This window comes from Meles meles, chromosome 5 (assembly GCF_922984935.1).
Source record: "Meles meles chromosome 5, mMelMel3.1 paternal haplotype, whole genome shotgun sequence".
Taxonomy (NCBI): Eukaryota; Metazoa; Chordata; class Mammalia; order Carnivora; family Mustelidae; genus Meles; species Meles meles.
Genome location: NC_060070.1, coordinates 136,683,401 through 136,698,146, shown reverse-complemented (window position 1 = coordinate 136,698,146; position 14,746 = coordinate 136,683,401). Strand labels below are relative to the sequence as shown.

The 14,746-nt window shown below is 35.9% G+C and overlaps 1 protein-coding gene across 1 annotated transcript in view; it reads left to right on the top strand.

Annotated features, from left to right (window-relative positions):
• The window catches only part of LOC123942250, a gene marked incomplete at its 5' end in the record, with an annotated part of 301,675 nt that overhangs the window by 19,985 nt on the left and 266,944 nt on the right, over positions 1 to 14,746 (top strand). The window contains 2 exons of the mRNA XM_046006109.1: positions 456 to 524; positions 3,459 to 3,607. Coding sequence (XP_045862065.1) covers positions 456 to 524; positions 3,459 to 3,607 — 218 coding nt within the window. The remainder of the gene's footprint in view (positions 1 to 455; positions 525 to 3,458; positions 3,608 to 14,746) is intronic.

Genomic DNA, 14,746 nt, shown 5'->3' with positions numbered 1-14,746 from the left:
ACCACCTAATGCCACTTAAGTTTGTTGTTTCTTACATGTATGCAGTAAAAAATAGGATATGCTGAGAGCAGGTAGTGGAAGACACTCATTCATTTGGCATATATATTCTGTTGTATGATTTGGCAAACCATAATGCCTTGTTCTGAAATGATTTCTGTGTAGTGTATGTCATAATCCACTGAATATTAGATCATTTTTTGGAGAAGAACTATTCTGATATGAATACATTGCAACATACATTTGAAAGTCATTGTTCTAGTTATCACTGATTTAGAAAAGTTGGTTTTTTTTTAATTTCAGAGGAAGACAGCATATTGAATAGAATTTGTGTCTATGACCTATAGAATAAGTAAAGAGCCACAATCCCTAGTAATATTTTTGTAATTCAACTTGCATATTTATGAATTAACTGATGAGTAAGTTATCGTACATATGTTCTTTAGCACCTCTACAAGTTGATAATAGAATTCTCTGTGATCGATTAATGAGGCTGTTTGACAAGAGTGAACAAGGAGAAGCCCAATGTAGGAGACTAATTATTCTCTATCTTTTGTATTAACATTAGTTGTAAATTCATCAAGATGTGTTCTTCCAAATGTTGATCTGTGTTTTCTAAATATAACCACTCACTGAGAACCTTTGTGTGTCTTTGATGGTTGCAAATACTTAAATATAGCTAAAGCTGGGGGGAAGGTAACTATGGCCCAGTTTTCTAGAATTCAGTAGAACTTATAACCCTAGATAGTGAAAATGATTTACTTGCTATTGCAGGATCTTACAATGGGATATGACAAATTTGGATTTTCTAATATGGTGCTATATGCCACTCTTTTTAAAGAGTATGTTTTAGCTCTTAGAGAAATGCTTTGGGTGGTAGAAGACAAGCACTGTATTGTTTTCAATCTTAGCATGGGAATTCATACTTGTGAATGTTAGGCTCTTTAAGTAAGTAATTCTCATGTGTATTAATCTAGGAATTTAAAGGTAATCCTTTAAAAACTAAAATCTAAATTCTTAGGTTAATGCATATAAATTCATGCCAGAACCACACTTGAGATTTTACCAAAGCATTAAGAGTATATTGTTGTATCCACGTGTATTTAAATTCATTAAGTTTTTTTTTTCTTCTTCTTCTCAGTGTGTGCTTAGTTCTTCTCAAGGGATCATTGTTTCTTTCTTATTTAAATAATTCCTTAACCTACTTGTGAGGAGACAGGGGTCATGGTTAAGTCCTCTATATTTTTAGTTATTTTTCCATTGAATTTATGCTTAGTCTTCTCCGTTGGTAACCGTGTCACCTTGGACCAATTTCTTAATCTTTCTTTGTCATTTCTGCCAAATGGACATACAAACCCTCCCACAATGGAGTAGTTATGGGGATCAAATTTTTCGCTAATACATGGGCAGACATCATAAGCACACACACAGAGAATAATGCAGATAATTGATAATGATGAAAATATTAATACCAGCTAAACATTTGCTGAGTGCTGACCACGTGTCTGGCATCATCCTAACCATTGTTCAGTTCTAAATAGGGTAAATATTATCTTACTTAAGCATCCTAACAATCCTGAAAGATAGGCTGCCTTTTTTATCCCCATTTATAGAAGAGCATCCCCTAAAATTTTTATTCCTGCCTAGATACAGTTACCCTTAGCTTTTTTTTTTTTTTTTTTTTTTTTTTTTTTACTGTCAGTTTGTGTAACTTTTTATTTCTTTTTGTCTTTGTAAACCAAACAGACTCATTTTTCAGGCCAGCTTGATCCCTCATTTTGAGGGATCCTCACTTGAATGAAAAATTAGTCAGGATTCCCCAGAGAAGCAGAATCCAATAGAACCAATAGAAAGAGAGAGAGAGATTTATGGCAGCTGGCAAGTCTGAATCCCTTAGGATACACTGGTAGGGTGGAGATTCAGGTAAGAGTTGATATAAAATTCAGGCAGGAGTTGAAGTCTTGAGTCACAATTCCTCAGGGCAGAAGGCTGGAAGTTCAAGTAAGAGATAATGTTGCAGTCTTGAAGCTCAATTCCTTCTTTTTGGAGGAAACCCTAATCTTTACTCTTAAGGCTTTCAAATGACTAGATGAGGCCATTCACTTCATGGAGGGGGATCTGCTTTGCTCAAAATCTACTGATATAAATGTTAATTACATCTAAAAATTACTTTTGATGGCAACGTCTAAACTGGTGTTTGAACAAATAGTTGAGCGCTGTAGTCTAGCCATGCAGACACATAAAATTAAGCATAAAAAATGGCTATGTTTAAATTAAAGAGGTCTCTATATTTTCAGTCTAGTATGTGAGTCAGCACATACATATTGAATATCTTTTTGTGTCTGTGTGCGTGCTAGGCATTGGGCAATGCACTTTTATACTTATTATGTCTTTTCCATTTTGACAAGTCTTTGCAGCTTGGATCCTGGAAGCCGCCCAGGTACACCTGATAGGCTTTCGAAATCATTTGTGAGCTTTCCAAAGTCTTATGGAATTTACAGAATGAATAGTCAGGCACTGTTCATCGGTACTATATAGTCAGCTATATTGTGCAGGAGGATATAATGGAGACTTAGAAAGTTTAAGAATTTGTGCAAGGTAATACGGTGAACCAGTGAGCAAAGAAAGCAGTCCTCTGGTTACAGCAGCCCAGGTCTCCTCTCCAGTAACCCACCTCATGTCCTGTTGGACACCAGGCTCTCTTCCTTTGGTGAAAAAGTATCTAGGTTTTTGTTAAAATCCTAACTTTGGAGGCATGCAAAAATTCCATATTTTATCTTCCAGCATTTTGCCCAAGCCTGGAAGAGAGAGGATTATTGTGTATTTACTGTGTACCGCGAGCTAGATGAATAGATGCATTTTGTAGATGATGCTGTTTTCAGAAGATAGCGAGAGAAAGAAAATACACATAACATTTATATAAATGCAGTCATTTCTATGCAAATAAACAAGGCAGCCCAGATGAAGTCCTGTGTTCGCAAAGCTCCGGAACTGTTCTCAGGGATCCTAACTTGAAAAATGAACCCAAGGGCTCCGGCTTCTCCTACACCTATTCATATCCTAAGTTGATTTCAGCAAAGCAGTGAACAGTGGTGAGACGGTGAGGTAAACAACATGTAATATTAACACACAGAAAAGCGGCGTATCTACACTTCAGGAGGTAATTTGGTAAGTGGGAAAAAGGCTTTCATTTAGAGCCTGTACTTGACTCACTTTGGGAACATGACAGGAAGAACAAAAGTTGTTGGCATCGGGCTTGTTTTTTAATCTTAAAACTTGTTCTGGGCTTTAGCAATTTCCCAGGACATTAAACAGAAAATAACTTGCTAAACTGTAGATTATCGGAAACCTGGCTTTATCCCCGATAAGAAAAAATGTGGTTAGATGACTGTGTGTCAAGCCACTGTTAAAGTGACAAATAGCCACGTCAAATCTTGTGTGATTTTTCTTGGGGTAAATAGATGAGACCTTCAAGGAGATTGTGGATTCTGAAGAGCCAGAGAGTTCCAGAAAGAGACCTGAGCCCCAAGCCACCTCTGCCTATGGTGAGACCTCTGAGGGACATGTTCAGAAAAGTATAATTCTGCTTGGAAGTTCTTCCTTGGAACAGGTGCGTATCAAATGTGTATCAAGAAATGTAAGATAATGTCTCTTTTTAAAATAGCAAGTTGAAATGTCTGTCCTACATATCGTCCACTGTTTTTACTCGCCAACACACCCCTGTGCAGAACACATGGTTCATGATTTGCCCAAATCTTTCCCCTTATTTTTTATACACTGTTTAACAACCAGAACTCATGTTATTTATCAATATCAATCCGAGTCCTCACACAATTTAATTTTACTTCAACTGGTTTTATTTCATTTACCCCAAGAAGAAAGATAGGCTGATTCAGGCTAAATAGGAAAAAAATATCACTGGGGAGTGGTACTTCCTTCAGTCCATTGTTAGGAGGAGGAGAGGAGCCTTTCATAAAGAATCCAGCACAGAAGAAGCTCTTTAAACGGCAGGGGCAGGGGGAGAGAAAAAAATGGTCATCTGTATTCTCATCTTCATGGTGTCAGGAAGTTCTGTGAACTTTGTGTGTAGGAAAGTACTTCAGACTTGGTCTTAGACTTCATGGCTTTCAACCTTGGTTCTGATATTTATATGAATTTGAGTCGCTGTATAAAGTAGGAGGAAATAATTTAAACCTTTTATGGGGGTCGTGGGGATTAATATGTGCCCAAATGCCCAGCGGTTGATGTTTCTCTTTTCTTATGACTTATGTTACATATTTGTTGAGACTGTTACCTATGCTTACCTTTTTTTTTTGTTTGTTTGTTTGTTTTTTTTAAAGATTTTATGTATTTATTTAGAGTGAAGGGGAGAGAGAGAGAAGGTAGGAGTGGAGGGAAGGGCTGAGGGAGAGGGAGAGAAAGAATCTCAAGCAGACTCAGCATCAAGCATGGAACTGGATGTGGGGTCTGATCTCACAACCATAAGATCACCACTTGGGCCAAAATCAAGAATCGGCCACTTAACTGACAGAGCCGCCTAGGAACCCTACCTATACTTACTTTTTATGGCTGTTCTAAGGGTGAACTGATACTTAAAAAAGTCAAGGTGTTTATTTTTTTATTTAAAGATTATTTATCAGAGAGAGAGAAGGCACCTTCAGGGAGAAGAGGCAGAGTGAGAAGCGGGAGGCCAACATGGGGCTCAATCCCATGATCTTGGGATCATGACCTGAGCTGAAGGCAGATGCTTAACCAACTGAGCCACTCAGGTGTCCCAAAGTCAAGGTGTTTAAATGGGCATAGGAGAAGGTCCCAGTAGAGGTGAGAGCTGTTTGGTGAGTCCATTCTCAAACTATTTATCTATACTTATTAATGGATATGGAAACTGGCTGGATATCTTGTCATCTCAACATTGCATGGCCTGCAGTGGTGGATGTGGGGTGACAAAAGAATCAAGACCACAAAAAAAGAAATGAAAAGGACCTTTACTAAAACATCATGGGACTGGGCTGGGAATTGTCTGGTACAGAGACTGTGGTGGGAAAACTCAACAGACAGAGATCCTGACAGTTGATGTGTTTCCTGAAGGAAAAAAAAAATAATAATACTGAGTACTACAAAACCAAAAGAGCAATGGGCATGCATCTGAGAGTCAATTGAGTCTTGGAGTCAATTGAGAGGTCCCATTTCAAGGGTTATGCAAATGATGACCTTTAATTGTTAATATTTGCACTGACTTTATATATCTTGTAGACATTAGAAAGCTTATAAGAAAGACATGATATGACTTCGGTCTGAGAATTATCCAGTAAGAAATAAATCTCAGTAATGAAATGCATAATGTTAATAAATTTATTCACAGAAGAAATCCAGGGAAGCGATAATGCATTGTTTTTTGAGTATTGAATTAAAAATAAAATTATTTTATTTTACTCTGAGAAACAACCTGGGGGTTTTGAAGGGGCGGGGGTGGGAGGTTGGGGGAACCAGGTGGTGGGTAATAGGGAGGGCATGTGTTGCATGGAGCACTGGGTGTTGTGCAAAAACAATGAATACTGTTACGCTGAAAAAATAAATTAATTAATTAAAGATGGGAAAAAAAAAGGGTGAATAAGGATGACATGACAGTTCTTATAAAAGAGTATTCCAAGGCTTTTGTATTTTGAAGACCAATAAATTTTTTTGTTTTGTTTTTTAAAAAAAAATTATTTTATTTTATTTTTTAGCTACCAGAGGGAAGTGTTTTCCTGGACATTTCCTCATATTTACTTTATGTGATGTATCTGCTCTTAATTGGTTGCAGGTAACCAGGTTTTCCTCTGAATTTTAATAATAATTCATATAGTTAGTTTATTTCATTAGGAAGCCATGCTTATGGGAGGTTTTAAGAAATGGCTTATGTTTCATATACTATAGTAAGGAAAATTATTTTAAGTTTTTGTCTTGATTTTATTCTTTTTTTTTTAAAGATTATTTATTTATTTATTTGACAGAGAGATCACAAGTAGACAGAGAGGCAGGCAGAGAGAGAGGGGAAAGCAGGCTCCCTGCCGAGCAGAGAGCCGGATGCGGAACTTGATCCCAGGACCCTGAGATCATGACCTGGGCCGTAGGCAGTGGCTTAACCCACTGAGCCACCCAGGCGCCCTTGATTTTGTTCTTAATTTAAAAAATATTTATTTATTTGACGGAGAGAGAGAGAGCACAAGGAGAAGGGAGCAGCAGAGGGAGAGGGGGAAGCAAACTTGCTTCTGAGCAAGGAGCCTAACGTGGGTCTTGATCCCAGGACCCTGGAATCCTGACCTGAGCAAAAGGCAGATGCTTAACCGACCGAGCCACTCAGGCACCCCAAGTTTTTGTCAACTTTAAAAATGAGATATAGCATCTAGGATAGTGTTGAAATAATATATTAGCTTGAACCAAGGATCTTTCATGGAGACAGTCTGAAAAGCTCATCAGTGTGTATTGGCAGCTACCCTACTTTTCTAAATTTTTTTCATAACTGCCTGACATTTGGCAATGGGCGATTTTGAATCAAGTCTAGCATGTGTGAATGAGAGTCAAGTATGATCCCTCACTCTTGAATATGAGAGAAAATGTAGACATGTAAAATCCATAATAAGATCTCCACAAATAAAAGATGTATGTCACAAGACTCCTTAACAGATTAATCAGAATATTTTCTATAAGTCAGAGCATAGTCTACGCTGTGGTTAACATAGAAAACTTTTTGAGATAGGTGGAATTTTAAAATCACTGAAGACATTTATATGAGCTAAACTTCTATTTTATTATTTAACCAATACGGTAGCTTATCTATCACTTCTTAAATATTACATTAAGTGTAAATATAAATGAAGATATAGTGAATAAAATTATAGAGATAAACATAACAAGAGTGCTAACATTATTTCATAGTGGGAAAAAAAAAAGCAGTAGTGCTTTTCCACATGTTAATTCAAGGGAAACCATAATGACCCTGCCATGGTCCATAGTTGGCAAGCATCAGCTAATTCAGTGCTTTTTCTGACGTAGGCAGGGAAAATGCCACATTATTATAAATGTGAAAGATGGCTCTCCAGAGCAGAAATACAATTTTCCAAATTAAAACCTCATGGAATCCCTTTCAGTTTTAATATGTGGTTAAATCTATATTAAAAAAATGTGCTGTCCAATTTATGGCACTCCAATTTTTCCTTACTTAGTTCCCATTTTATGTATTTATTTTTTAATTCCTCATTAGTTACCTGGCGTGCAGAATGTTCAGATGGAGGCATTTTTGCCAAAGCAGACTGGTATTGAAGGAGCAGCAGGTTACCATCTAGAATGAGTAAACACATTTCAGTGATGTTATCTTTGCTCTGAAAATCTTTACCTAATGCAGCCACAATCAATTGTTTATTTACTTACTGTCAGTTCGCATTTTATCAGCACCTCTAAGAGAAAAGAGATTTACAAAACAAAAAATATTATGAGTTGTTACTTTTTTCATTGAGATTTGTTTTACATCTTATCTTTTTATTTTTGCTGTGATTCACAAAGTAGTTTGTTGATATTAAACCATAAATTTTGTTGATATAAAACATAAATTTTTCTCCATCTTTTCTTTCCTTCCTCCTTTCCAGTAGTAGGCACTATTAAAGCTGATAATTAGGCAATTGGGGTCACTGAAGAAATTTCTATCATGAAAAGATGTGGGGGCACATAGCATAACAGAATGACTAAGGCAACTAATTCTATAGGCATCTATCTCTGGTGTACAAACATGGTCCAAGGATAACGTTTTGTGTATCTAGAGACTGGGTGTGCTGATCATTCTTTAAAGATCTCCATTAGCATAAGTTCTTAGAACTGAAAATTCAGTATCTCTAAACTGTCAGAGAATTTGAGGTTGTATTATTGGATACAAATCTAAAGAACAAAAATTCTTTATTTCAGATGAAAGGTAAATGGCTTTCTTTTAGTAGTCAAGTAAGCCATAGAGTATGACTCATGTGCTCCTAGGAGCCTCCTGGGACATGTTCCAGAACATGAAGCCACCGTACTGCTGCTTGGAATTGGGTCAAGGAAGGAGAAAGTGTCATGTTTTGGAGTATAGGTTTATATGTGTTAAATTATGTGTCAGAAAAAACAAAGTAGGGGAGCTGAATATCTTCAATAGATTGTCATATTCTATTAAACTTCTAGATCCTGTTCTAAACTTCTGAATTTCAAATTGTAGTAAAGTGTTTCCTGACATGTCTAGCCATTCCCCTTTATCTTTTATCAGTAGGTAGTCCACCACCAACAATCAGGCTTGCTCAAAGTTCAAGGCAAGCTCAAGTGTCTGTCAGTTAGCATTTTGACCAGGTATCTTCTCACCTTTAGGAAGACAGAGGGACATTTCTGAAACACAGATATTGATGAAAGGGTTTCTTGTTTGCTGTTTGAGGGCAAACCATGCTACTTTTTATATAACTTTTTTTTTTTTTTGCAACTTCATCATGCTAAGAATGCCACACAAAATGTGATTTTATTACATATATTTGTAAAACAAAACAGCGTCAGTTTGACAAATTATTTTATAATTCTACTCTCCTTTGCCCAATTCCTCCCATTCTCTTATATGTTCCTTGTATAACCAAATTTCCTTCAGAAACTCAGCCCTCAGTTATATATCAGCAAATGAAAACTTGTGCTAAATACGACAGAAACGAGAATGCTACATTGTGTTCAAGAGAAGAGAACCCCCACGCATGATATTTAACACTTACAGTAGTACCTCAGTAAATAAGTAAAGATACTTATGCTATATTCCATGAGCTTCTTTACATGAAGATCCTGTTTTTGTTTTTGGTGGTGGTTTTTGTTTTTGTTTTTGTTTTTTTTTAATTTGTTCAACACCAAGTGCAGAGCTTGGCAGAAAACATGAAGTATACTCTCATTTTTAAATGAATGAATAAATGAGTGAGTGAATTCTGTGGATAACTGACAGGGTAAAATTCTCATGGCTATCTTTAGCATATAAATGTTCTCTGATATTAATTTTCTCTACTACAGTCTAATGTCACTATGTAGAGTGTTTGAATTTGATACTTTCATACATATCTCAATTGTAGTTAAAATATTTGTGTCATAGACTAGAGAAAAAGGCTTTTATCTCTCACAGATTTATTGAGGTATAATGGAAAACTAAAACTGTAATATATTTAAAGTATATAATGTGATGACTTGATATACCTTTTTGTTTGTTTTGGTGAGAATGCTAAGATCTACTATCTTAGCAAAATTAGCAAAAACTAGTACAGTCTAGTATTATTAACTATAGTCCTGATGTTATACCTTAGATCTTTCAAAGTTATTCAACCTATAACTGAAAGTTTGTGCCTTTGATCAACATCTCCCCATTTCTCATATTCCCCACTGGGGCAGCTACCATTCTACCCTGTTTCTATGAATTTGACTTTTTTTTTTTTTTTAAGATTTCACATATAAAAGATACCATATAGTATTTGTCTTTTTCTATCTAGCTTATTTCACTTGTCATCAAAATCTCAACAAATTAGGTATAAAGAAATGTACATCAACATAATAAAGGCCAGCTATGACAAGCCCACAGCTAACATCATAGTCAGTGGTGAAAAGGTGAAAACTTTTCCTCAATGATCTGGAATAAGACAAGAATGCCCACTTTTGCCACTTTTATTAAACATAGTACTAGAAGTCCTAGCCAGAGCAATTAGATAAGAAAAGGAAATGACATCCAAACCCAGAAAAAGTTTCTTAAATAATATAGTAGTGAACATTCATTGCATGCTTACTGATTCTATTTTACATTCTTCACATAATTTAACCTCACAACAGCCTTAAGAACAAATTATTATTTTCATTTTATAGAAGAGCAACATGAGGCATAGTGAGGCTAATTGAAGGTTTGTAGCTAAGTTGCTGAGCCAGGATTCAAACAGAGGGTCTTAACCATTATAGTATATTGTTTGTGGCAGTTCATAGTGTTCATGGAATATGGCTTTTAATGTAAACTTTCTGTCATTTATCTGGTATTTTGGAGAAGTGACATTCTAAGCCAAGTAAGTGCTTTTGACACCTTTTAAATTATTTTATAAGAAATATGGACCAATATATCTTATGAAGTGAGTGATGACACTATTTCATCTTGTATTTGATAAAACAAAAACTTCAAAACCCCGCCAAGAACCAAAGTTGAGACATTTTTATCATAGCCTAAAGACTCAGTGACATTCCTTGCAGGTAAAATAATGTCTAAGAAAGAATGAATTACAAAATAATCATTCTGTTATTTTTGAAAATACAGAGCATTAAAAAGAAGTGGCTAGCATTTTACACTACCTACTATTGAATTCATACCTTATATACCTTGTTTCACTTTAAAAAAGGACTGTCGTTCCCAAATACATACCATATTAAAAATAAAATTCTTCTCCACAATCTGTAGTTAGTCACATTCTACTACTCTTTCTTTCTTTCTTTCTTACTTTCTTTCTTTCTTTCTTTCTTTCTTTCTTTCTTTCTTTCTTTCTTTTTAGGAAGCTTAATCTGCTCTCCTTTTGTCAAATCCTATCTTGCATTCTCTGAGTAACATATTGCTATCATGTTCCACTCACCTTGAAGTTAGCAGCTTTGCCCTGTGTGTACGTCTTTCTACCCAACACCCATCCTGGAGTTCAGTATTTGCTAATTAGCTATTTATTGAATGGGCATTTGATACCTAGCATATTGGATAAAGGAATACTGGCAAAACATCTGAACCATTCACCTCCTAACATATCTTCCTAAGGTCAATGAATCCAGTTAGAATTTTTATATGTTAAGATGAAACAACGTCATGACAGCCTGTGGCTACTGTTCTTTGTATTCTTTAACTCTGGCTGTCATAACAAAATACCACAGCCTGGGTGGCTTAAACAACGGATATTTGTTTCCCACTCTTCTGGAGGCTGGAAGTCTGAGATCAGGGTGCCCATGTGGGTGGTTTCTGGAGAGATTTCTGTCCCTGGCTTGTAGGTGGTTGCCTTCCCCCATACCTTCACATGGTAGGGAAAGAGAAAGACCACAAACTCTCTGGCTATCCTTATAAGGGTGGTAATCCCATCATGAAGGTTCTATCTACCCTCAACAACCTCATCGAAATCTAATTATTTCCAAAAGGCCCATCTCCACTACAGTCACCTTGGGGATTAAGGTTTAAACATATGCATTTTGCTGGAACACAATTCAGTCTGTAGAACTCTTCCTTAAAAAATACTAGGTTTTTATGAAAACTTCTCTGCATAGATCTTAGCTCATGAAAAATTCATTTGCCCTGAGTCCTGAAGAATGTACTTGTTTCACAAACGTTTTAGCTGAAGTGCTTCTAGTGGCTGAGTGCTTTGTTTATTTTAGGATAGAGCTTTGCATGGCAGAGAGGCCTCGGGCTGAGAAAGAAGGCTGTTCAGAGACAGGTGGACTGCCAAGGCTCTGAGAAGTTGCACTCCTTCTTGCCTATCAGGGACCCAAAGTGCTTCTAAATATTCCTGGGAGAAGATTTTTGACATGCACTTTTAGGAGAGACAAAATAAAATAAAATTGCCTACTTTATGGTTAATGTTTAGAAACTTTTCTTCAATCATATGAAATCTGATTTGTACCACCACGATTCTGTGCCATCTATCAATTTGGAAAGGATGAAATCTTTTCAAACATGGCTGAATGTGTACCATTTTTGTCAGTTCAGTTGCTCACTCTGAGCATTTAATGTGTTAGAATATAGAATGTATGGTACAGTGGAGCAGGTTTGAGAAAAAACAGAAAACACATGTATAATCCTGGGGTTGAAAATTTCCAGCAAAACCCAACTGTTTGACTCTTAGCTTCTTGAAATGAAAATTTGGATGACCTCATTTCCAAAAAAAAAAGTGAGGTGCAAAAGAGTGTGTGTGTGTGTGTGTGTGTGTGTGTGTGTGTGTGTGTATGTGTGGAGAGAGAAAGATAATTACCAGTGAAATTGCTTAAGGATCATTAAAATGAAAAAAAAAAAGGATATATGAGAAAATCATCTTAATGAGAATTTTTGATGCTGATTCCTATGTACCAAGTCGGTTGAAACATGAGTTCTCTGTAGAAACTGCACGCATCCAAGAAAAAGTCCTAGTATGCACAATCCTCTAACCCCACAATGTTGGCTAAGTATATTTACAAAGACTTCCCAACAGGAACTGTTAGACTTCAGGAAGCCCATTTTCAATATGTCTGCATAACACCAATTAATATTAACAAGAATTATATCTGAATATGGAGAGAAACAGCCTTTTTAACTTTCACCTCTCTTTCCCCCCTAATAAGTTATTGCTGACCACAATGCTCATTAGTGGCACAATAAAAAGGGGCTACTGGTAAATAATAACAATTCTTTGTAGTTATACACAGTACCTTTGATCAGAGCAGCTCAAAGCCTTTGTGACTCATTAATTTTTGAAATAACTCAGTGAAGCATGAGGGTGTCAAGGATTACTACTCTCACTTCGTAAACAGAGAAACCAAGTTTTGCAAGAAACTATCCCAAGATCATTTAATGATTTGGTGACAGTATCAGGGATATGATCTGTAAGTCAGAGACAATGAGAACAAACAGTGCTCAACAGAAACCAGCAGCTTCTCAGAGCTTGCTGAGAAACTTTCCGTAATGCTCAGAAATAATATGGCTTTTAAAAACACATTTTTCATTTTGCTTTTACTTGAATCATTTCTCCTATTAGTAATGAGGAACCCTCCACAGTTTCCCATTTAGATCACTTATTGGAGCATTTCCTTGAGTCTTCTCTGTGTTTCTATTTCTTCTATATGGAGAAATAGTGTATGTACGTTTTCTATGAAATCATGCAAATTAATTACTGATAGAAAAAGAAGGAAGAAAACAATTACATACATAAATCTCCATCTCCACATCTGTATATGTTTAGTCCATAGAATATTAATCTATTTCATTCATTGATTTTAAAAAACATGAAAAAATATATTGTATTCTGCTTCATTGCAATACTCATCTGAATGAAGGTCTAGGGTATAGACCTTGCATCATCATCATCATCATCATCATCATCATCATTATTATTATTTTTCAAAAGGTGACTCCTCAGTTACAACTGGAAATGACACTCAAAAGATGACAAATCAGGGGTGCCTGGGTGGCTCAGTGGGTTAAGCCTCTGCATTGAGTTCAGGTCATGATCCCAAGGTCCTGGGATCGAGCTCCACATCGGGCTCTCTGCTCCACAGGGAGCCTGCTTCCCCCTCTCTCTCTGCCTACCTCTCTGCCTACCTGTGATCTCTGTCAAATAAATAAATAAAATATTAAAAAAAAAGATGGCAAATCAGATTTTCTTTAAAATTTGTCTTAAAAATCCCTTTCCTGTGTGGTTTGTGGGGAGAATGAAAATTTCTCTTCTCGGTGATTATTTTTACATCGCCCCTTTGCTCTGTTGCAGTTACGTGAATTTTCAAAGGCTTGTGTCTTGGGATACTTGTGGGGTGAGTCTCTAAGAACAGGCATTACCTTATTTGCACACACACACAGACACACACACACACACACAGAAGAGTTTGTATTTAATGTCTTTGTCCCCATGCCCCATTTTCTATCACGGTTTTATACATAGTAGACCTTCAAGATTGTCCATTGATTTTCTTGTTATTTTGCTGGTCTCTCCTTTTGTCATACTATCCATCTCATTTTTATGACATACCAATTCTCTCTCATCCTTATCTCTTGTGTTCTTCAGCTAAAATTCAATAATACTGTTTTTTAAAATGTGGTCTATTGTCCTCTCTCAGGATACCTGAGGTACTAATTAGAATGCACATTCCTGAGAATGAACATGTACTTACCGTCTCAAAATCTGTGTGATACTAGAGTATATTATAACACAGACCTTCTAGAAGATTTATATACACTTCAAACTAAAGATTTTATTCTATCATATAATCATTGATAATACTTTTGTGGCACTTACTATGTGACAGGCATTGGTCATAATGTATATGAACTCATTTCATTCCAGCAAAAACCCTTGAGATGTTATTATTTGAAAAAAGGCATGTTGCTAAGAACATAAATTCCTACTCTACATATAAATTTGTAATATACTAGTCATATATGAGATGACAAGACCTTTAAGCTATGAGGTAGAATTTCAGATTTAATTGATGATAAGTTGCAAAATTAGTAGAGAAAAATCTTGCCTACCCTTCATTCAGATTGAATTGCTTTTAGAAATAATTATATCTGGAGTGGTACATTTATTTCAGTGAGACATTTCTCTGTGGTAGAGCAGATTTTTCTATCTTTATGTCTCAGTTATAGAAAAGGATGTATTTTCCAGAAAGTTTTGGACTTTATGGACATTCTTCCATTGTCTGTTTTTGTTCTTAGATTCTTAAAATTTTCTCACAAATGAACTATCTCCAAAAAAGCGTTGTTTTTTTTTTTTCCAGGGATGTTTCTGGGATAATCAAGGAAATTGGGATATAGACAGGATGTTAGAAGATATGAAAAAAGTTAGCTGTTACAGTAATCAAGAGAGTGTGGAATTGGTGTAAGAAAAATCAATGTAACATAATAAGGAAACCAGAAGTAGACTAACACAGATATAGTCAACTGAGTTTTGATAGAGGAGTAAAAAATGCAATGGAGAAAAGAAAGTATTTTCTACAAATGGTGCTGAAACAACTGGACATCCACATGTCAAAAACAAAC